At 34.9% G+C, this 24,312-nt stretch overlaps 1 protein-coding gene across 1 annotated transcript in view; it reads right to left on the minus strand.

The window, feature by feature from the left end:
- Positions 1 to 1,289: 1,289 nt before the first annotated feature.
- LOC129233139 (clotting factor G beta subunit-like) overlaps positions 1,290 to 24,312 on the minus strand; it is a 60,273-nt gene continuing 37,250 nt past the window's right edge. The window contains exons 7-10 of the mRNA XM_054867202.1: positions 21,011 to 21,138; positions 16,239 to 16,498; positions 12,836 to 12,999; positions 1,290 to 2,286 (exon numbers count right to left, since the gene is read on the minus strand). Coding sequence (XP_054723177.1) covers positions 2,122 to 2,286; positions 12,836 to 12,999; positions 16,239 to 16,498; positions 21,011 to 21,138 — 717 coding nt within the window. The 3' untranslated portion in view covers positions 1,290 to 2,121. The remainder of the gene's footprint in view (positions 2,287 to 12,835; positions 13,000 to 16,238; positions 16,499 to 21,010; positions 21,139 to 24,312) is intronic.

Here is a 24,312-nt window from a genome sequence, read left to right on the forward strand (position 1 = left end):
ATTGTTACGGAAAGTTGAGATGATGCACTGAATCATAATTTGAATGGAGGAAAGCCTTCGAAAAATAGGGATTTTATGTCGAAATCTAAGTGTCCTAATTAATAGTTTTTAATTGATAGCCCCGCTAATTATTATCGGAGGATCCTGTTAAATAGCCAAACATAAAGACGGAAAAATGACGAATCTATTGATACCTGGTTCGATGGTCAGTTCTCTGGCGTTCGGGAGAAGAAGCTTGGACATACATAGATACGCTCAGTTTTTAATTATATAACACTAGCTGCGTTGCGCGGTTTTGCCCGGTCCACCTTGAAAATAAAAATTGTGTCAAGTGATGTATATTCAACAATCAGGCGTAAAAAATAAATAAAAAAAAACATCATGATTTCCCCTCCAAACAATGACGACAGATATTAAAATACTTTTAAGAAATTAAATCCAGAGAGATGGATTTAAAATGCGTAACCATGGAAACACAAAATAAAATAAGTTTAAGGAATTGAAATGCGAAAGAAAATGGTTCACAATTTGAATGGAATCGAGATTTCTTAAACTTGATTTAAAAAGGCTTGTAACTTTTTTTCCTTTCGAGATAAAAGTTTATTTTTTCGATCATTGGTCGAGTTAGATCTGAAGTAAAAAAAGTCGCTCTTTCGAATGGCGTCAAAAAGAAGCTGTGAGGCAATTCCTTCACTTTTTATTGATTTATTTAATGAGGAAAGTAGTGCCTAAATTTCAGCTAAGCCTAAAAAAATTCAAGCTAAAAACGCAAATAACTCCAGCCGCAATAAAGTTAGAGCTGTGAAACAAATTACGTAGAACGCAGAAAATTCTACCCTTTCTAACGATATGTAATATTAATATGTGCAAGTAATTTTTCACCCCCATATTTGAGAATTTATGTGTAAATGGGACGTAAATTGGAATAAAAAAAGAACTATTCATCGAATTTTATTCGAACTGGTCTGCAAACCTTTTCAGGACTTAAGGGAACAAACGGTGAAAATTTCAGCGCAATCGGCCGGGTAGTTCTAGAGTTTTGCGAGTTCAAACACACAGACGCTTTTTGGGGACTCCATTTTGTACTATGTAGAGATAATCGTAAAGAGAAGGTTTGATATCTGCCAGGGCTGAAGACTGCAGTACCACAATGATAATGAACAAACATTAACCTCCACGAAGATAAATGAATATCTCCGAGCATGTCGACTGAAAACAGTTTAAAATTGAAAAAATACCAAACTACCACATTTAATCTATTTTTAACGCTATCGTTTATCTATAGAGAAAAGAGTTTTAAAACATTTTGATAAAATATATTCATTAATATATTCATTATTTTGTAGAACATATAAAATTTGAAGTACAATAGTTTTAACAGATCTTTTCTTGTTTTCACACAGCCAGCAGATACTTATACAGCAAACTCATAGTTTGTTTCTTTAGAATAGGCGCGTCAAGGACACGTTTCCTGCGTCGGTTCCATAGAAACTGTAATAGAAATAACAGTGTCACTATTGTTTTTTTTTTTTCCACTGCATTTCAGGAATTTCTTCGAAATATAGCGTTAGCACTTCAAATCTCCAAATTTTCCTGTTTTAAATCATTTTATTTCTTGCAAGATTAAGGATATAGATGTTTCCCGTCATTTTTACAAAATGCGTCTCAAAAATAATTTGAAAACTTTTTTTTTTGCTCAAACATCTTTCAAAATATTTGAGCATTTAATAGTTATATCTTTGTCATTTTTTTTTATTTTAAATTTCAAAATTGTTTTTTGCCAATCAATCTGAAACAAACTTTTAAATATTACTACTGGAAGAATAGACAGTAATTTTTTTGCCTTGCAGAAGTAACGTGGAGAAGTTCTTCACAGTGCCGTAACCATGACAACCAGATGGGGAAAAGGGTAAAGAGCGGAAAAATAATTTGTCCTTGACACGCCAATTCTAAGTACATAGATAGCGAAGCAGTGTGCTGGAAGTCCATATCCCACGATGCTTCCGTCATTCGGCCGTGAAGCATGATGGGAGCACGGGTACGGTCCTGATGTCCTGAGCTGCTTTCGAATTCCACCACCAGGTGGAGCTCCACTCAATGTCTTTTGGGTTCAGTCTTTCACTAGTGAGTGTTCGAATAGATCCACTCGAGGTAGTGCGTGACCCGGGTGTAGACGCCGGGGAACCCGGGTTCCGCACACCTGTAGCCGAAGGAGACCACGCCCACCACCGTCCAGCGGTCCGTGCTGCTGCCCAAGGGGATCATGAGTGGCCCGCCGGAATCACTCTGAAACAGAAAAGCACACGATGAAATGAAGCATGACCTCGAAGGAGTTCATTTCATCTCGGAGAGAATGGTGAGTAGAGGGAAGCGTAGCACAGAGTCGAGTAATCATCGCATTATTAGAAATTTTACATTGTTCAATATTTCTCTGAATAGGGAAGTTGCAACCTATTAAATGTTCATATTTTGGCTATTGGATATTGTTAATTGACCCTCAAAACTAAAAAATTCACCATTGCCAAATTTTAAAACACCGTGGTTGATTTTTAATGAATTTTTAAAATCCACGCGCAAAAGTGTGCGCTTCTGAAACGTCACGAGCCTACGTCACGGGGCGCGAATGGGCAGCCTTCCGCCGAAGATCCCTTGTTTTCGCAACGGACATTTTGAGCGCGCTGATATTTCTATTTTTTAGGAATTCAATCATCCTTTTGAACACACTATGGAGACCGGATTCGTTAAAGCACAATCTAAATAATCTTCCTCGTGTAACATCAATGATTTTATTCGAATATTTCCGAGATGATGAGAGGTTTAATGTTCCAGAAACGCGAGGAGTTAAATGCGAGGAGATAGCCTTTTACGTTTCGTCTTCGAAGTCGAATGCGTGACCTTCGGCTTCTCCCCTATCGGAAGAGGGCATGACGTCACTTCCTATGCCATTTGACGTCACAGAAGCTTGAACTTTAAAAATTAATTTAAAAAAACCACTTATCGTATCGCAAAAATTGTTTCACCTATGATGTTCATACATGTTACTCTATCATATAAAAATAAAATTGAAAAATTGAAAACTTCCCTATTGAATATTGCGTACCATGATTTATTTATTTATTGGCTCAATCAGTAACGGAAAAATGATCCGTTTCGAAGAACCTAGCCTCAAAAACCATTTAGAGTAAAGCCTCGCTACAACGATATTTTGGGGACAAAGAAATATATTGTTGTAGAGGGATATATTGTTATATCGAGGGCCTACATATTTTGGGAATACAATCGTTTTTTTTTTTTTTTTTTCAGTAAGGGATGCAGTACCAAACATCAAAAAAAAAATTATATTCATTTTAACTCAAAACCTTTTATTATTTTATGTTTATGATTTAGTATAATAAAACATTTTAGCAAAAAAAGCCGTGTTAATTCATTATTTATTAAAAAATTTAAATTTTTTAAATTTTTGAAAAAAATTTTAAAAAGCTATTTCCTTCTACAATTTTTGTCGTATCGAATCCATTCTTTTTTTTAAAACACTATTCAAACACTTTTACATAAAACTAGGTATTTTTTAAAAAAAAATCAGAGCTATTGAAAAATATTTATGATTTTTTTTATATAGTATGTCTAAAACATTGGTAAAAATCTCTTATTTTAAGGGATCTAAGGACCTTTAATCTTCAGAATTTTCGATTTTCTGGAAAAAACATATGTTATGCATAATTTTATTCTGAACAATTTGATACCTTATTTATTACCATACGCCAAAACCTTTTCGAGTTATTGTAAAAATGCGTAAACTTTCCCCGTAGAGATTTATGTTAACAGCAGCTGTTTAAGCCTCTTTTTCTCAGGTGCCGATTTCTTCGGTTTTCTCGTTTCGCGCGCATGATATTTCAGAAAGTTTGTAATATATTTCCGTAAAACGTTTCATGCATGTTTGTCTGATACATCTTAACGATCTGAACCTAAATTTCAACTAAAAAATTAAAGTTAATATTTAAAAGTAAATATTTTTTACCCAAAATTTTGGAAATTTTCGATATTAACTTACCAAATTTCAAAAAAATAAATAAATAATTTTAAAAAAATAAAAAAAATTTAGGTTCAGGTCATAAATATGAACCAGATAAACATACATTAAAAGTTTTACGGACATATATAAGAAACTTTCTGAGATATCATGCGCGCAAATTGAGAAAACCGAAGAAACCGGCACCTGAGAAAAAGAGGCTTAAACAGCTACTGTTAACATAAATCTCTAAGGAGAAAGTTTAGGCATTTTTACAATAACTCGAAAAGTTTTTGGCGTATAGTAATAAATAAGGTATCAAATTGTTCAGAATTAAACTGTGCATAACATATATTTTTTCCAGAAAATCGAAAATTTTGAAGTTTAAAGGTCCTTAGATCCCTTAAAGTTTGATTTAAAAAAAAAATGCTTCACTTAGAGTTTCAAAAATCCCCTATTATGTGAGGCAAATACTTATAAACATGTGCAAAAAATTTCAAATTGCTATCTTAAATACAAAAAAAGCCTTTGCACTTTAAATACACCAAAACATGTGAAAATTAGGGTCTGGTGGGGGAAAGTGGTCAATGGGGTAAAGTGGTCATACGTCAAATAAATGGCTATAACTTGGAAATAAACGTTCGAATGAATGTGAAACTTTTATTTTAGAGTAAAGCAGTTAGAAACTACATTTTGAATACAAAATTTTACAACTGGAAAAATTTTATTTGGTAAAAAAAAATATTTTGAGTGAACATGAAAAATTTTAAAATCTAAACACCTATTTTAACATCCTTGGGAAATTTTGTTTGTTAGAATTAGGAGCAGATTGACTGTACAAGAAGCTTCCTACATTTCTCAAGAACTCTTACTCATTAGCAGTTAGCTGAATCTATTTTAGATAATTTTTTAGAACAATTTAAGTAAGATGGGGTAAAGTGGTCATAATATTAGGCTTAACGAATATTGTTCTTCTAATGTCACTTAATCTTTAGGTATAAGGCAGATACAAATTAAATATTAATTTTACTCAATATGTATTGTTTTTACAGTAAACAGGGTTAAATATACGAGTATATGCGTATATATATACGCATATATACTCGTGTAGACATGTACATAGACGTATTCACATAAATGCGCCAATAAATACATATATGGATATCTGCAAATATTTTTTATCCACACAGCTATACATTCTACTATACACGTATATGCTCGCTTATACTCGTATATATAAGAACACTTATATACTCAGGTATATACGCGTACGTACTCGAGTAGACACTTACATACAAGCGTATGATATAAAAGTGTACAGGTTGAGTTTGCATTCTTGAGCAAATTAATAAAAGGTGTTAGAGGAGATGAGAAGAAGCAAGAGTTAATAAGGAACATATGGTCACAAACACAATGCTGACGCGCTACATGCACGCAAAGTGAGAAATTGATGGATGCAAAAAAAGTCACAAATTTCTATATATATATATATATATATATATATATATGTATGTATGTATGTATGTATGTATGTATGTATGTATGTATGTATATATATATATATATATATATATATATATATATATATATATATATATATATATATATATATATATATATATATATATATATATATATTACACAAATGCAATTTTACACAACATTTTAGGACTTAAGAAAGTTTTAAACCGATTGATGAAATTTACGGCCTTTAGCTGAAAAACATCATGCGTCGCATTTACAGATCCCTCTCTGTTGCAAAAACGAGACTTTTGAAAAATTTTCATCAGCCGCTGCGCCTTTGTTGCGATGCGTGTATTAGAGCTACTACGGACAGTAACTTTCAACAACTGCTCTAAATATTTCTTAAAAACTAAAATGTTAGGTAAAATCATCTGTGTGCAACAAATTTGTGCCCTGCTTTGCCTCCTGGCTTTGTGTGCATGTAGCCCGTCAGTGATTATAACTTCCTTATGATTCTTTGCTTCTTATCTTTCTTCCTCTTATCTTTCTATCCTCCCCTCTCACACCCCTTTGATTTTTGCCCAAGAGCTTAGATTCACTCTGTAGGCCGACATGTATATAAGCGTATATTCTCGTGTACACATACATATACTGGTGTATACACGATAATGTACGTATATACGTCTATACAGGTATATAATCGTGTGTACACGTGTACATGTGTATATACTCGTGCTTCCATATTATATATACGTGAGTAGACACACAGACGCACTGGATGTATCCACGAATTAACTCGTGTACACCCGTATATGTATGTACGTACACTTATATATGCGTATATACTTCTAATATACACATATATACTCAAGTATGCACGTATTTTCTCGAGATACAAGTGCATACGCGCATATGATGTTCGTTTATACGCGTATATACTCGTATATACACGTGACACGTACATATACGTGACACGTATATACATGTGATACGTATGTACTCATGTAGACACGTATAGACTCCTGTAGGTAATCAAGTATACATGCTTATATACTCGTATTTATACGTATATACTTGAGTAGGCACGTGCATGAATGTATCTGATGTATACATGTATCTACTCATATAGGAACGTGTTTACTCGTGTATAACACAACACGTATATATTCGTGTACACATGTACTCGTGAATATACTTGTAATTATAAAAACAACTGAAATATACAAGTATTAGGGTTTTTTATAATGGTTTTGCTACTATTTTTAACTATGACCACTTTACCCCATGCTATGACCACTTTCCCCCACCCCATGGGGGAAAGTGGTCATAAAAACATAGGGAAAAGAAAGTTCTATAAAACTACTTAAATTCAATATTTTTTTCCTGAAATGCAATGTACCGTGTTCTTTAATAATGCAATGTAAAATAACAACAAAAAAAGTTGAAGTGTTTAAAGAATTTGTTGCATTTATTATCTACCTAAGTTGAAAACATTCGATTTTATGACCACTTTACCCCACCAGACCCTAGAAACTGAGAAAAACGCATTTAAAGTTTTCAATGGATGTGAACTACAGCAGACATGATGTTACGAAATCGGTTCTAACTTTTTTCCCTTTTAATATTTCAGAATAAGATTTAGAACATACAAATAAAACAGTTGAAGGATCATTTTAAGACTAAAATTTAAAAATCGACAATTTAAAGAAAATTTCACATTTTTACTTTCTTCTATATCTAATATATAGAAGAAAGTATTGGATTCGTCCAAATTTTCGAATTTCGAATTTTGACGGATTCGAGCGTTTTCAGGTATGCTGAGTCCATTTCGACTATTTTTGGAAAATGTCTGTCTGTCTGTGTGTGTGTATGTGTGTGTGTGTATGTGTGTGTGTCACGTCTGTGTGTGACCAGTTTTTTGTGGCCGCTCTACAGCAAAAACTACCGCATGAAATCGAACGAAATTTGGTACACATATGTGCCCCGATATGAACTTGTACCCATTGGTTTTTGGCGCGAATTCCTCTAAGGGGGGTGGAGCAATGGACGTTTTTTGAGTTACGCGTGCTTGCTATTCCTCAGGAAGTAACTGGCGGAATCAAACAAAATTTGGTCCATATGTTGCCATTAACAGGAACAGGTGCTGATTCAATTTTGGTGTCAATAACTCAAACGGGGGTTGAGCTATAGAACGTTTTTTGTCGTCAATTGTGACTGCTGTATCTCAAGAAATAATGAACGGAATGAAAGAAAAATTTATCGGCAAGTAGCCCTTAAAGGGTATAAGAGCTGATTTTATTTTGGTGTCAACAGCTGAAAAGGGGGTAGCGCAATCGCCCGTTCTTTTTTTCCATTGTGAGTGCCCTATCTCAAGAAGTAATGCTACGTTCTGGTTGAAATTTGGAATATATGTGAATCCATATGTAAACAGGCTTTGGTTCAATTTTGACTCCAATCGCTCCAAGAGGTGTTGATTTTTTTTGCGAATAAAAATAGCTTTATTAATGCAACCATAAGAAAGATAAATCGTAACAGATTGTCGTCTGCGTTTTTCTCGTGATTTTAATTGTGTGGAAATGATCGGAAATATTATCTCAATGATTTAAAATTTTTAACTGTTGCCACCTTATGTTTGTTAACAAATTAAATATTTGTAATTAATTCAAGCAAGGCTTTTAAAATAACTTTCAGTTTTCGCATGTGTAATTTTGTTTTTGTTGGGAATATTGCTTCCTCGTCAAGCATGGGAAAGGATCAGAAAAAAAAAGAAAAATATAGAAGAAAGTTTCGTGATGGCCACAACATACTAGTTTCGGTATTGCATCCCCTTAATCTTACAGTATATGCACTACCTAGGTATAATTGTATCTGGGTATTCTCCAAAATCCTAACACAAGGATTGTTTGGCCTAGATTTTTTTTAATAGTTAGAAATAAATTTTCCGATCTTATACCATTCCTATTAAAACGATAACTATTTCATTTTTTCCTACAAAATTTTTTAAGTAATCAGAAAGTCACTCTTTCGGTGTGTCCCCATTCGTTTCTCAAATATACTTAAATTATTTTAAAACTAGCTGCATTGCCCGGCTTTGTTCGGTCTACCATGAAAAAAACCATTGTGTCAAGTGAAGTATCTTCAATAACCAGGATTAAATGAAAGAAGAAAAAAAACCATCATGCAAAATTTTCTCGCGAAACAATGACGACAGATACTAAAATACTTTTAAGAAATTAAAATAAAATGAGAAAGATGGATTTAAAAGGTGTAACCATGGAAACACAAAATAAAATAAGTTTCAGAATTGAAAATGAGAAAGATGGAAATAAGCAATGAATTCAAAAAGCGTTACCGTGGAAAAGCAAAATAAAATGGTTAAAAACTTGAATAGAGAACAGATTTTTGAACTTCATTTAATTCGCTTGTTACTTTTTTCTAATGGAGATAGAGGGTTAAACTTTCGACCTTAGGTCGAGTTAGATCTGGAGTAAAAAAAACAACTCTTTCCAATGCTGTCAAAAAAAAAAAAAAAAAAATTGTGGGACAATTCCTTTACTTTTTATTGATGGATTTAATGAAGAAAGTAGTGCCTAAATTTCAGCTAAGCCTAAACAAATTCGAGCTAAAAACATAAACTCCCGCCGCAATTAAATTAGAGCGTTGGAACAAATTGCGTAGAACGCGGAAAATTCTTCCCTTTCCAACGATATATAATATTACTAATTGTGAGTCATTTTTCACCCCCATATTCGGGAATTTATGTGAAAACTGGGCCTAAATTGGAATAAAAAAAGAACTATTCATCGAATTGTTTTCGAACTGGTCTGCAAACCTTCTCAGGACTTAAAGGAACAAACTGTGAAAATTTCAGCAAAATCGGTCGGGTAGTTCTCGAGTTTTGCGAGTTCAAACACACAGACGCTTTTTGGACACTTCATTTTATACTATGTAGAGATGCTATATCAACATTCCACAAACTTAATATGTAGTTTTAAATTAAGCATACTTAAAGGTGCAAAATAACATCCTTGAACTAAATTCAATTACTTAAATAATCAAGGTACGTGTTTTAAATTTTGTCCCCAGGTTTCCTGTCATTCTAATGTCCTAAGAATGAATTCAATTGTTATAGATTTAAAAAAGGAATTTTTAATACGTTGTACTAGAATCCTGTTTATATTTACCATTTTGTTGGATTCCTTGAGCATTTTGTTAATATTGTTACAAATCCTGTAAATTGTAATTATTGTAGTAAGGTAACCTGTAAATAGTTTCCCGTAATGAATATACAACCCCTTTTCATATGGCTAAAGTATACGACCCCCTATTTCCTTTTTGTTCATTGATAACATTTGATAACGGTCTACTATTTTCCAGAAGCGTTTGGAATATTTGAGAGCTCTCTTTTCGGTGTGTATATAAGCCGTTACGCTGGATAAAAAGTGAGTTTCGATTGAGAATTTGTTCTGAGAGTGTATTAGCTCTGTTTATTGAGAGGCATTTCGCCGTGTTGTTTTCGTATTTGGAAGTAAATACGTGTGTAAAAGTCGAGTTTACGGTGTTGTGTGATAATTGCTTCATTGCTGATGATTCATTTAGCAGTTGTTGACGCTCTTTCCTGTACATAGTGTAAATAAAGCTCCTGTGTTTTTATCAAGAACTGTGTCTTCATTTCAAGAAAGTAGAAGTCGCACCGAATCCGTTACAATATGATTTGTCTACTGTTCTTTCTAAAACTTTGAAGTTAAAAAATGGGTATGTAACATTTTTAATAATTCTTACAGTGGTGAAAAGGAATAACTACACAATAATCAGCAAGATTTCTCTTGTCAGAAAAAACGGAAAAAATGGGCAAAAGTTGATAACATAGGATATTTTTCATTATTTAAAAACCAAATTATCGTAATAAAGGGGGTTGAAAATTAAAAAAAAAAAATCGTTTTACAGGGGTTAATTGCTGTAGAGAATATCGCAGTATTGAGAAGAGGATAACATTAATGCCTATGCGAGTTCTCTGGGACCATGAAATATTATCGTAGTAGAGGGATTATCGTTGTATCGGATAGCGTTGTAGCGAGGTTTTACTGTATTTCAAAAGTTTCAAATGCTCAGAATCTACAAAACTGTGCTTGTTTTAGTTCAGCCTTGAAGTTAGTTTGTTAACTTTAGTAACAAAATTAACTTCATTATTACTATTATTTTTCATTGTATTTGGTAACAATTAAAAAGCGGAATCCGCAGATTTGAGGACCGTGAAATAATATTCAAAAAAATTTAAAGTGAAGTAATTTAAAAAAACGAAAAACGAAACGTGCATTGCACATTTGCTCCAATGCACCGGATTCCCCGTATTGGAGAAATATTGATGATCAACATTTTCCTTCTGAACCTTTTCAATGGACTTTTGGACTTTGTGTAATTTGCTAGGTCAGGTGGGATTTTTGGAGCGTAGTCGTAAAATTATCCGGGTCTCATATTTGCAATCTTTACATTGCCAGAGACCAGATAATAGTTTAAAGATTCCAATTGGCTAGCGTGTAAATGCGTCGGTTATTTATTCTTTCTACTAACACATGTGAACAAATTATCTGGGTCTCATATTTGCAATCTTTACATTGCCAGACACCAGATAATAGTTTTAAAAAATCCAATTGGCAAGCATGTAAATGGGTCGGTTATTTATTCTTTCTACCAGCAAATGTGAACAAATTTTGCCCTAAAAATGTCCTAAGTGTAGTTCAAGTTTGAAAGTGTTTAATATTCTTTTTACCTTGTGCCAATACAAATTTAACAATAATTATAAAAATGTTTTTGTTATATTTGAATACTACATACTCTTAAATACTATACGGTACTAAAAGTTAATCTAGCGCATCAGCTATATAAGCTTATATATTTTGGTAAAAACCGCTAAAAAAATACGCAAACAAGAATCATAAAAAAAAAACATTGTTAAGGGGAAAAAACTGCATATTAGCACTTTTAGAAAAATAAATAAATAAATAAAAAACAAGCACTGTTTTGCCGTTTCGTAAAATAAATAATAATAATAATAAAAAAAAACGGGCACGACAGCCCGTGAGGGTCAAGGCCTACTGTGCCCAACACAGTTTTCCTGACCAGGGGTTCTGGCGTGCAAGGCAGATGTTCCGGTTAGGTGGTCATCCTAACGCGGAACCCCCCAGTGTTTGATTCCCAAGTCTGCTTGGTACTCGTTTTATCGATCCACTGAACTGCTGAGTCAACCATGCCCAACCCGAGCGATCGTAAAATAGTGCTGCAATATTTGGAGTAGGCAAAACAAGCTACAGTTGAGGATCTTTTGTACGTCTTTTCAACTGACCGACGTGAAACGACATATAAATGAAAACGACGTACAATCGAAACATTGACAAAAGACTTGATTTTGACAAGTACGAATGCAAATCTATGAAAAAATGCAACAGTTGTACGGTTCTAATAAAGTTTTTCCTTACAACTAATATAAATCAGTCTGTAATAGTTCAATACTAAAGGCATTGCTTGAATTTTTTAGTTAAAGTTTTATATGAAATAAATCATACTTTTAACTGCATGTCTTAAATCTTTAATATACTTTGCACATCTCCAAGTATCAATGTAATTGTATCACTAATGTGAGTAAATGTACGTGCAGGCATTTAATTAAAAAATATTTCGTAGTCGTTTGATATGCTGATTTTTCGGAATGGTTACAGCAATATTAATTGAATTAAGTACGTTGAGCTGTGTTTTTAACTAGTGTTTTTACCAACAAAATTAGCTCCTCCCTCCCTCCCTCTTATTTCACCATCCATACAAGAGATCGTTCCTTTGTCAATAAAAACGAAGAAAGATAAGTAAGCAGAAATTTCGAATTTAAGGAGATGACGTATAATCGATGTTTCGCAACGCATAAAACATGCGTCTTTGCATTGAAATAAATACGAATGAATCGGGACTTAATGAAAACAACGTATTGATGTAAACAAAGCATTAAATTGGAGACGTATATGATAAATTTTACATAACCTAATGACTTTAACATATTAAGGTTATGTATCTACTTAGCAGAGTTAACTTTGAACTATAAAGATGAAAAGACGAAGATATTATTAGCGAAACTTTATTCCAACTAACTAGATGATCGCCATTTGTAAAAAACTTCAAAAACTACTTTGTGTTGCCAAACAATAATAAAGAAATATATATAAACAATAATACAACTTTAACAGTATAAACGATATTTTACTGTTTAAGGAAGATGGATGACGTGTTTCACGATAACCAATCAGCAGTCTCCAAATTTCAAAATGGTCTGTAGCAAAGTAAAAGTTGCTTATATGCATCCGGGCGATTACTCACCTTGCAGGAGTCTTTGCCGCCCTCTTTGAGTCCGGCGCAGAGGACGTGGGTGGCGCCCCTGGCCAGGAAGGCGGCGCCCCGGATGCGTTGGTAGGCGAGGGCGCAGTCGTCTGTGGACACGATGGGGACGCTCACTTCGTGAAGCAGGGGTTGACGCTCGCCACCTGCAGAGAGAAATTAGAGGTTGAAGGAAGATTTCTGGAAAAAGTGTGAAAGCTCAACATGTTAGTATTCGCAGTTTATTTTCAAAGGTAAACTTGAAAATCACTCAACCTGACCATCTCAAAGACATTCAATCTGATCATCTCTAAGACATTCAACTAAACCACCTCAAAGACGCTCAACCTGACCATCTAAAAGACACTCAACCTGACCATCTCAAAGACACTCAACAAAACCATCTCAAAGACACTCAACATAACCATCTCAAATACACTTAACATAACCATCTCAAAGACACTCAACTATATCATCTCAAACACACTCAATATAATCATCTCAAAGACTCAACATAACCATCACAAAGACACTCAACATAACCATCTCTAAGATATTCAACTAAACCACCTCAAAGACGCTCAACCTGACAATATCAAAGACACTCAACCTGACCATCTCAAAGACACTCAACAAAACCATCTGAAAGAAACTCAACATAACCATCCCAAAGACACTCAACGTAACCATCTCAAAGACACTCAACGTAACCGTCTCAAAGACACTCATTAAACCAACTCAAAGACACTCAACATAACCATTTCAAAAACACTCAACTATATCATTTCAAACACACTCAACTAAACCATCTCAAAGACACTTAACCTGATCATCTCAAAGACATTCAACCTGAGCATCTCAGAAACATTCAACTAAACCATCTTAAAGACACTCAACCTGACCATCGCAAAGACACTCAACTAAACAATCTCATAGACACTCAACCTGACCATCTCAAATTTTCATAAATCTTTCAGAATTCTTACCCTTTACTTAACAGATTTGTTTATATCTATTTTTAAAATCAATCACTCATAATTTAAGAGTTTTTTTTTCTGAGATTCGTTAAAAAGCACCTTTTTTAAACTTTAAAATGGTGCTTTAAAATGTTATAATTCGAGTTCTACAAGCCTAACGGGAGCTAGAGTTGTATAAGAGTACAGACAATGTTCTGCACTTTCATTTAGTGTATAACTTGAATAATTTTCAAGGAAATTTTGTTTCCTTAAATTGTTTTTTTTTTTTAATGTATGATTTTTTTGGAAATTTAATGAAATCATCCACAAATTGGCAGATTAGTACCGTGAATGAATCAATAGTTACAGAAAATGATAAAGGGCATTTTTTCGCAATTTTCGCTAAAATCCCATATTAACTGCTGTAACTGCTTCGTAGACCCTCCCTGAAAATTTTTGGATGGACATCAAAAAACATTAAATAACATGCTTTTTCCAAAAATTTTTGAAGTACACAAAATTTTGATTTTTTTTTTAATTTAAAAATTTTGCGGGAACAAATTCTTATCGAAAATTACTCAAAAAATTTCACAACTGTTTTGACCTAAGAGGAAAAATGTATGAAGGTTTGTGACCTGAAAAATCGACATTCATTTATTTAAGACATCCTATTGTGTATGCTTTTTGTATACTTATTTTTTGAAAAGTAGCGAAGTAGTGACTACATTTCAAAAGTAGTTTGTAGTCGCTACATTAAAAAAAAGTAGTTGTAGAGCTAGTTAACTTTGTAACAAAGTAGTTGTAGTTGTAGTCCGCAACAAAAAAAAAGTAGTTTTTCCAACCACTGTTCTACAACTATGCTTTTACTGAAATGTGTAACGTAAAAAAAATCATTGAGAAAAAATATCTGTGTGTGTTGGCACTTTTTTCTCTTGAATATGAACTGGCTTTTGTTTTGAGGCTTTTCCTGTCATCGGGGGATTTAAAATGTCCCCTTTTTGGTTATTTCTCCGCAACTTGCCGCAAAATTTTACTTTTTACTTCCTTTTACAAAAAAGGAAGTATTGATTTCGCGAAAAAATTTTCACTCAAAAATCGGCCTTCATTTCCATTTTGCTCACCCCCAAATGAATGTCGAGTTTTTTTTTCGACCCGGCCACACGTACATATGTACCTAAGAACGTATCGACGCCCGAAATATCCATTTCGAAGTTTCCTCGAGTTAATTACAACGAGTTTTCTCGTGACGTCTATATGTACGTATGTATGTGCGTATGTGTGTATGTATGTCGCATAACTCAAGAACGCTACATCCTAGAAAGTTGAAATTTGGTACTTAGATTCTTCATGGTGTCTAGTTAAGCACCTTCCCTTTTGGTTGCAATCAGGTGTTTCTAAAGGGGTTTTTTGCACCTTTTTGGGGGGGAATTCATTGTTAATTTCGATGCAAACTCAAATGGTGTTCTAATTTGGCGGACACTTGGTGATATATCGCCAGTCTTTTGGTCGCCAAGAACTGGCGCCAACTTGGCGACAAATTTGGCGGATTTTTTTTTAAAGTCTGGTTTCAATGTAGCCATTGTTGGTGATATTTAGAGAGTTCGAGAGGGAATCATATTAAAATTGCAATAATAGGGAAATAACATTAAATTGGTGTAAAAAGAAGTCATGTGATCCACACACCAGCTCGTTTTTTTTTTTTTTAATTCAAGCCTGATTGTTGAACACGCGTCACTTGAGGAAACTTTTATTTTCAAGGTAGACCGTGCAAAGCCAGGCGACGCAGCCAGTAGCAAAGTGACGAAGGAAATACGAACAGCCATCGCAGAAACACAAAAGCAGGGCAAAAAAAAAAATATTAATTTGAATTTTTACATCTTAAATTTAAATTATGTGTTTCGCAATCACGAGTGTGTGTATGTAGGCATGTGTGTTTGTGTGTGGGGGGTATGTGTGTTTGTGTGTAAGAGGTATGTGTGTAGGCATATGTGTTTGTGTCTGTGTGCTGACATAAGTGTGTGGGTAGTTGTGTGTATGAATGTGTGGGGGGGGGGTATGTGTATGTGTGTGTAGGCATATGTGTTTGTGTCTGTGTACAGGCATCAATGTGTGGGTGTGTAGGTGTCTGTATGTATGCGTGTGTGTATGTGTGTGTAGGTGTATGTGAGTGTACTTGTTTGTGTGTGTGTGTAGTTGTGTATGTATGCGCGTGTGTGTAGGACATGGATGCAACCTGGAGACGGCTTTCGCTAGAGGAGCAGCATCGTGAGGAGCCGGTCGATGGTGATGCGGCGGAGGGTGCTGGCGGGAAAATAAAATGATAGCACGCCAAAAACAGTCAAATGAAAGCAATAAGCAATCGTGATTGCTCAAAAAAAAAAAAAAAAAAGAAAGAAAGAAGAAAAAATACAGATCACACAGAAAACTGCACAGTCCCGGAAAGGACTCACCGAGCGTGGTGGCGCCCCAGCCCACCACCGTGGCCTGTTGGTCGACGAGGTCGGCATCCCTCAGGGTGGGGTAAGGCAGGCAGACGGGCGCCACACGGTCTGTGTAGTGGGGCAAGTCGGCCGTCAGCCGCAGCAGGGCGATGTCGTTAAACTGGCGCTGGTACGAGAAGTCCTGGTGCACGATCACTCTGCCCACGGAGAAGCTGTCGCCATCGTCTGCCGCCACAGAGCCCAGGCGCACCAGGAACGAAGAGGCCGGCCTGCACAGAGGTTTAGTTCTTTCAATATATATATATATATATATATATAAAATTAAGCAAACAGAATTACAAATATTAAACAAATTATAAATAACAAATGATGATAAAAATTTATCATCATTTGTTATTTATAATTTGTTTAATATTTGTAATTCTGTTTGCTTAATTTTATATTTACTTGGCTTTTTAGTTTTGCTGCGTTGCGCATCTATGGGCTCTTGGTGTGGTCTTTTCAATATTTTTCACTTTTATTATTATTTTATATATATATATCTTAAAATAAAATGTTAGGACATTAGGTAACATTGCATTAGGTCTCAAATAACGTAGCAGTTACTGCCCATTCTAAAATTCTAAAGTTCATATTGTTCGACTTCGCATAGTTTTTCAATTTATACTGTCATTATATTTATATGTTTCTTGTTTCTGTTTCATACACTTGCTAGTGTGCCACTTACGAGTGAGACTTTAAACGATATACAGGGTGTCTCAAAAGGTCGTTTACAAACTTAGCATGCTGGTCTGTCATATCATGATGAACAAGATTTACATAGGAACTTGTGTTCGCAAACGCAACTCCATGCACACAAAGTCAGACACTAACGGATGCACAACCTGTCACATGTCTATTATACAAAGACGGTTTCATACAACATTTTAGTCTTTTAGGAAAGCTTAAAGCAGTTGCTAAAATTCGAGTCCTGCCAGCTCTCATAATCACGTTGCAACGACAACGCAGCGATCAGAGAAATCTTGTCGGAATGGATCGTTATGACGACGGTCGGTACTTCGTTCGTCTGACAGTTAAAGGCAGCAAATTTCAACAACAGCTATAAGCCTTCCTTGAAAACTAAAATGTTGTGTAAAATCGTCCTTGTGTAATAAATATGCGACATGTTCTGCATCCGTTAGTGCCCGACTTGGTGTGCGTAGTGCGCCAGCATTGGGCTTGCGAACGTATGTTACTATGTAAATCTTGTTCGGGGCCGTGGTAGCCTGATCGGTAAGACATTGGACTCGGGGCCGGAGGGACTCGAGTTCGATCCTCGCTGGTCGAAGACGCACCGTCGTCATTAAAGGGGACTGGGCGACGTTAAATAGGCTCGTGGTCTCAATGTCCTCAAAGTGAAACGATACCTCTGGGGGTGCTAGTACCAGGTAGCTATTAGCTCTTGAACTAGTTCTAAATTCTCATTAACTGTTCGATCCGGTGATGGTGCTGCCATCTATCGGTATATAAAATAATTGGAGGCAAGGCACTTAGTATGCAGTCCTCGACATAAATACAGTTGAAGTCAGTTGTGACTCTTGAATAGAATAGAATAGAAATCTTGTTCATCATGATATGACAGACCAGCATGTTAAGTTTGTAAACGACCTTTTGGGACACCCTGCATATATATATATATATATATATATATATATATATATATATACTGCTCGACATTGAAAATGTAACAACAAGAAGGAGTGGTGGTCAGGATGAAATTTGAGAAAAAGACAGAGACAGTGAGGAATAATAAATGATCTTAATTTCAAAATGATAGGCAGAATACAGAGCGAGAATGGCGTCGTCTCAGTAGGATGTAGGACCACCGCGGACAGCGATACACGAAGAAACACGCCTAGGCATAGAATCAGGGTTGCCAGAATTTTAAAGCAGAAAAATATTACACCTCCTCTGAAAAAAATACTACAAAATACTACATTTGGCGCCATCTACATTACATTTTATAAAACTACAGTATTACCAAATACATATATGTATATGAATCTTAACACTGATAGATAGATATATTTATTTGTTTCATTTTTCCTGTTCCACTACATTTTTACTTGTTTTACCGCTTTTTTTCTTCAAGTTGGCAACATTTCTGCTTTGTTTTTAAATATCTGAAATTTGTTTTGTCTCTCTTTTTGGGGCCGTGGTAGCCCGATCGGTAGAGTGTCGGATTCGGGGCCGGAGGGTCCTGGTTCGAACCTTGATGGTCGAAGACCCACCGTCGTCATTAAAGGGGACTGGGCGACGTTAAATATGCTCGTGGTCTCCATGTCCTCCAAGTGAAACGATACCTCTGGGGGTGCTAGTACTAGGTAGCTATTAGCTCCTGGACTAGTTCTAAATTCTCATTGGCTGTTCGATCCGGTGATGGTGCTGCCATCTATCGGTATATAAAATAATGGAGGCAAGGCACTTAGTATGCAGTCCTCGACATAAATATAGTTGAAGTCAGTTGTGACTCTTGAATAGAATAGAATAGAAATCTTGTTCATCATGATATGGTAGACCAGCATGTTAAGTTTGTAAACGACCTTTTGGGACACCCTGTATATATATATATATACTGCTCGACATTGAAAATGTAACAACAAGAAGGAGTGGTGGTCAGGATGAAATTTGAGAAAAAGACAGAGACAGTGAGGAATAATAAATGATCTTAATTTCAAAATGATAGGCAGAATACAGAGCGAGAATGGCGTCGGCTCAGTGGGATGTAGGACCACCGCAGACAGCGATACACGAAGAAACACGCCTAGGCATAGAATAATCAATAAGGGTGTGGATGGTGTCCAGAGGGATGGTTCTCCATTCCTTTCCAACCATTTGCCACAGTTCGTCTTCTGAACGAGGCAGGGACAGAGTCTGCAAACGGCGTCCAATCACATGTTCGATTGCTGACAGGTCAGGAGAGTATGGTGGCCATCTGTGTGCCTTGGAGAGCATATTGGCAGATGCGAGCACTGTGTGGTATCTTGCTGAAAAATTGCATTAGGTAGCCCTTGAAGGTAAGGGATTGCACATTATCCAAGTATCGTTGGGCCCTCATAGTGCCCTGAATACGATCTAGAGGAGAAGGAATAAGGAAAAGAAGAAACATGCGAATCCAAAAGACATAACTATGGCAACGTCAAATAAAACATTAATAATTTTTATGGAGAAGAGGATTATTCGAATTTAATTTTTAACGGCTTGTAACTTTTTTTCCTTTGGAGATAGAAGCTCAGTTTTTCGACCGAGTTAGATCTGGAGTAAAAAAAGCCGCTCTTTTCAGTGGTGTCAAGAAGAAAATTGTAGGACAATTCCTTCGCTTTTTACTGATAGATTTAATGAAGAAAGAAGTGTCTAAATTTTAGCTAAGTCTAAAAAAGTTCGAGCTAAAAATTTAAATAACTCTCGCGTATTTAAATTAGAGCATTGAAACAAATTGCGTAAATCGCGAAAAAGTCTATCTACCCTTTCCAACGGCATATAATATTAATATGTGCAAGCAATTTTCACCCCTTTAATAGGCAATAATAGGCAATTTATGCGAAATTTGCGCTTAAAAAATTAATTACAAAAAAACTAATTTGATTTTTAAAAAATGAAACCCCAGGTGCACACCCGCGGGCCTCGACGTAATTTTGTACAATTTTTCAAGGTTATAGGTGGTATGGGGTCTCCTGGAAGCATGTCCGCCATAGATTTAATTCCAGAATTTCTTTGAAACTTTACTTTTATTTACTACCAGCTGTACCCGACGCGCGTTGCTACGCCAACAAAAAAATCCATCATTATACTGATTTTCATGACAATCGGTTGAACGGGGCAGAAGTGGCTACTCTGCAGTGCCACCTGGTGGCGAATGGCTTTAATGAGCATAGTATGCACCTTCTCCGTGGAAAAATACATATATATAGGAATTTTCATAATAATCGGTTCAGGTATCCAGTGAAGCCGTGACTATACTTGTACTCACGCAGTTTGCAAGATCAATCCATCGCTAAAAATATCAAATAGAAAAAGGTTTAAATCCCCCCGTTGCATGAAAAGCCATAAAACAATAAAGACAGAATTTATTTGTTCAAACTGGCAACAGCTAACTTCTTATCAATGAGATCTTTCACGCGAATTCATTTCTGCATTTTATTCGTATTTATCCAATGGATTGTGACTTAAATTGGAATAAAAAAGGAACTATTTTTTTCGAACTGGTGCATAAACATTCCCAGTACCAAAAATAACAAACGGTGAAAGTTTCAGCCAAATCTGCCGGGTTGTTTTTGAGTTCATGGATGACATACAGACAAACATTCACTTTTTTTTTTGGTAAAGAGATAATGGAGTATTCGGGGTCACATGTTTCTCGTCGCCATACTGTTCATGCCGATAACTTAATGAATTAATTTTAATTAGTTATTTTCATTGCCAACTGCGTTGTCTTTAAATTAGTCATAAATTATTTAAAAAAAAAAAAACAGTAAACTTTGGCGATGGATTGCGGAAAAATAACCAAAAAAGGAAACATTTTAAGTTCCCCACTTTCAGAAAAAGCCTCAAAACAAAAGCTAAAATTTAATTTGTTCATATTCGGGGGAAAAACTGGCAACACTCGTCTCAATGATTTTCTTTTCTTCACGCTACACATTGACCTCCTGAATGACCTCCTGCGACGAATTATCGTGAGAGTGAAACCATGGACCGATTTTCGTGGAACTTTCTTCTAGATTCCAAAGGGACCGTATACTCACAGGGGTACCCCCGAGGGCCCGGAGACGCAGCAGTGCGCAGCCGTCAGGATGTGGCGCGTGTTGATGAGGGAGCCCCCGCACAGGAACTTGCTGGGACGTGCGGACTGGAAGCGCTGGAAGATGGCGGCCTAAGGAGAAACACGATATATATATATATATATATATATATATATATATATATATATATATATATACACACACACACAACATGAGATACATTTTAACCCATTACCCGCTGGTGTTGCGTTGACGCAACGGTTATAATAAATATCCATAGAAACTACACTAGAAATCTAATTTTTTTATCGATTGCTAATTTGAATTTAAGAATATTAGTAAAAGTATGTTAAATAAAAAAAATTGCTTTTTTTATTTATATATATATATATATATGATAAAAATTGTTTCTCTCACATGGTTTTTTTGACTAAATTTGTGATCCAATTTTCTGTCAGAAAAAAAAAAAAAAAAAAAAGTTTTGGTTTAGATATGAAATACTTTTAGTCAAGGTCACTTTTTATCAGGACATTCCTCAAAGAAACTGCTTCTGCTGGGGAGGAGGGGGAAGTAAAAACTGGCGTTGCGTTGACGCAACGTCAGCGAAAAAGGGGTAGACTGACTGTCTCTCTCAATTGCTTTAGGGTAGAACTATATTTCATTTTTATTCTGCGTGTTTTGACTGTGGAAGCTTTTTTTTTCGTGTCTTCCTTTCGAAATGCCCAGAACAAGATATCTAACTTTGGAAGAAGCATTGGAACAGATTTACGATCAAAACTCAGATGATAATGATAATGAAAATGAAGAAACATATATTGTTGTTGTACCACCAGAAATAACAGAAGCTAGTGATGAAGTAGAAGGCAATGACAACATTTTAAATAATGATAATGAAGTTTTATCGAGCGATAATGCAGGCGAAGTTGAAGTCCACGTAAAAAAAAGTTCAATTGTTCCAAATCCCGCAGTAAAAAAACTAAAAAACGAAAAACAGAAGATTAGCGATGGACAAAACAGGAACCAATTGATAGGTATCAACCAAAAAATGAAGAACAGGTCCTCATTCAAGCTGTAAGACACACTCTAGAATGTAAAGCTAGTGTTGATATTTTTAATTTTTTTTTTTTGATTCCGATGTTTTATCGCATCTTGTAGAACAAACAAATTTGTATGCAAACAAATTTAACATTTCTAAAATGCATTTCTGTTCTTATTTTATATAAATTTCAGTTTCTTCTAAAGTGCTCGGCTAGTTTAAGACCCATAACTAAGATTATAAAAATGTCCTGTGTATAAAAAACATTGAAACTGCTGAAGAATTTCTGATAAAACTACTTAGCATTAATACTCCTTTTCCGCTGACGTTGCGTCAACGCAACACCCTTATATTTGTAAAAGTACGTGCATTTTTGCTCTTTTTTAAGCATATTACTATTATATCGGTTCAGAATAATAACTTTTATGATTTTTATCCAAAAAAAAATAACGATTTCGAGTTTCGGCGGTTAATGGGTTAAGAACATATTTTAAATATAAATTCAAAGACATTGAAAAATGAAAGAATAAATACTAAAGTGTACTGTAATGGCAGCGCAAAGCTGCTAGAAACAAAAAACAGTACAAACATATTCATGAATAAACAATCTAAATAAAATTGACGATGCAAAACGCAAGAACATAAAAACTACCCTCCCCATGTCGGGGAGGGTAGCAAGTTATTGGGACCTTCCCTCTTGCTAAACAGAAAGGGCATTGCGAACTTAGGGACCAGTCCTCCCCTTGAGAAAGTGTCGGTCCCTAGTTCACCTTTTTCATTTTTATGTTCTTGCGTTTTGCATCTTCAATTTTATTTAGATTGTTTATTCATATCTCTACACAGTACAAAATGAAGTCTCCAAAACGCGTCTGTGTGTTTGAACTCGCAAAACTCGAGAACTACCCAGCCGACTTCGCTGAAATTTTCGCAGTTTGTTCCTTTAAGTCCTGAGAAGGTTTGCAGACCTGTTTGAAAAAAAAACTCGATGAATAGTTCTTTTTTCATTCCAATTTAGGCCCAATTTTCACGTAAATTCTCGAAAATGGGGGTGAAAAATTGCTTGCACATATTTATATTGCATATCGTTAGAAAGGGTAGAATTTTTCGCGTTCTACGCAATTTGTTCCAATGCTCTAACTTTATTAGAGGGAGTTATTGGCGTTTTTAGCTCGAATTTTTTTAGGCTTAGCTGAAATTTTGGCACCACTTTCTTCAATAAATCTCTCAATAAAAAGTGAAGGAATTGTCCCACTGCTTTCTTTTTGACGCCATTGGAAAAAGTGACCTTTTTAACTCCAGCTCTAACTCGACCTATGGTCCAAAAAATAAGCTCTTATCTCGAAAGGAAAAAAAGTGACAATCCTTTTTAAATCAAGTTTAAGAAATCTCGATTCCATTCAAATTGTTAACCATTTTCTTTCGCATTTTAATTCCTTAAACTTATTTTATTTTGTGTTTCTATGGTTACGCATTTTAAATCCATCTTTCTGGATTTAATTTCTTAAAAGTATTTTAATATCTCTTGTTTGGAAGGGAAATCATGATGTTTTTTTAATTTATTTTTTACGCCTGATTGTTGATTATACGTCACTTGACGCAATTTTAATTTTCAAGGCCAGCCGGGCAAAGCCGGGCAACGCAGCTAGTATATATATATATATATATATATATATATATATATATATATATATATATATATATATATATATATATATATATATATATATATATATATATATATATATATATATATATGTGTATGCATATATATATATATATATATATATATATATATATATATTGAATGTTACCCATGTGGGTTGTTTGCAAATTTTCACATACGTCATCCCACAATTTGTTAAATTTAACATTGTTGATTGTGTACAAAGGGATGGCGTATTAAATTAAAAAAAAATTGAGACATCTTAGTCTCTGCATAACAGTAAGATATCCTACTGTCTCCCTGAAAAGACGATATTTTCAATCATGACTTCATATTCGACTGCAAAATATAACTGCAAATACAATTCAATAGCTCGTAACCAAAAAAAAAAAAAAATGCGTGACAAAAGAAGGGAAAAAGTAACAATTTGCGTGCTCAATTTCAACAGAGCATTCCAATAAACAATCACTTCCCCCTCCTTCTCTTGAACTTGTTATTGTATCTTCTAGAGAACAAATAGCTCCCGTGCGTAAAATCGCAAGGTCAACTCGTTTCTCCTACCTGTACTTATTAATTCCCGCCTAATTGATCGCGAAGTTTGCTGAG

The sequence above is a fragment of the Uloborus diversus genome, unplaced genomic scaffold (genome assembly GCF_026930045.1).
Source record: "Uloborus diversus isolate 005 unplaced genomic scaffold, Udiv.v.3.1 scaffold_18, whole genome shotgun sequence".
NCBI classification, from domain to species: domain Eukaryota; kingdom Metazoa; phylum Arthropoda; class Arachnida; order Araneae; family Uloboridae; genus Uloborus; species Uloborus diversus.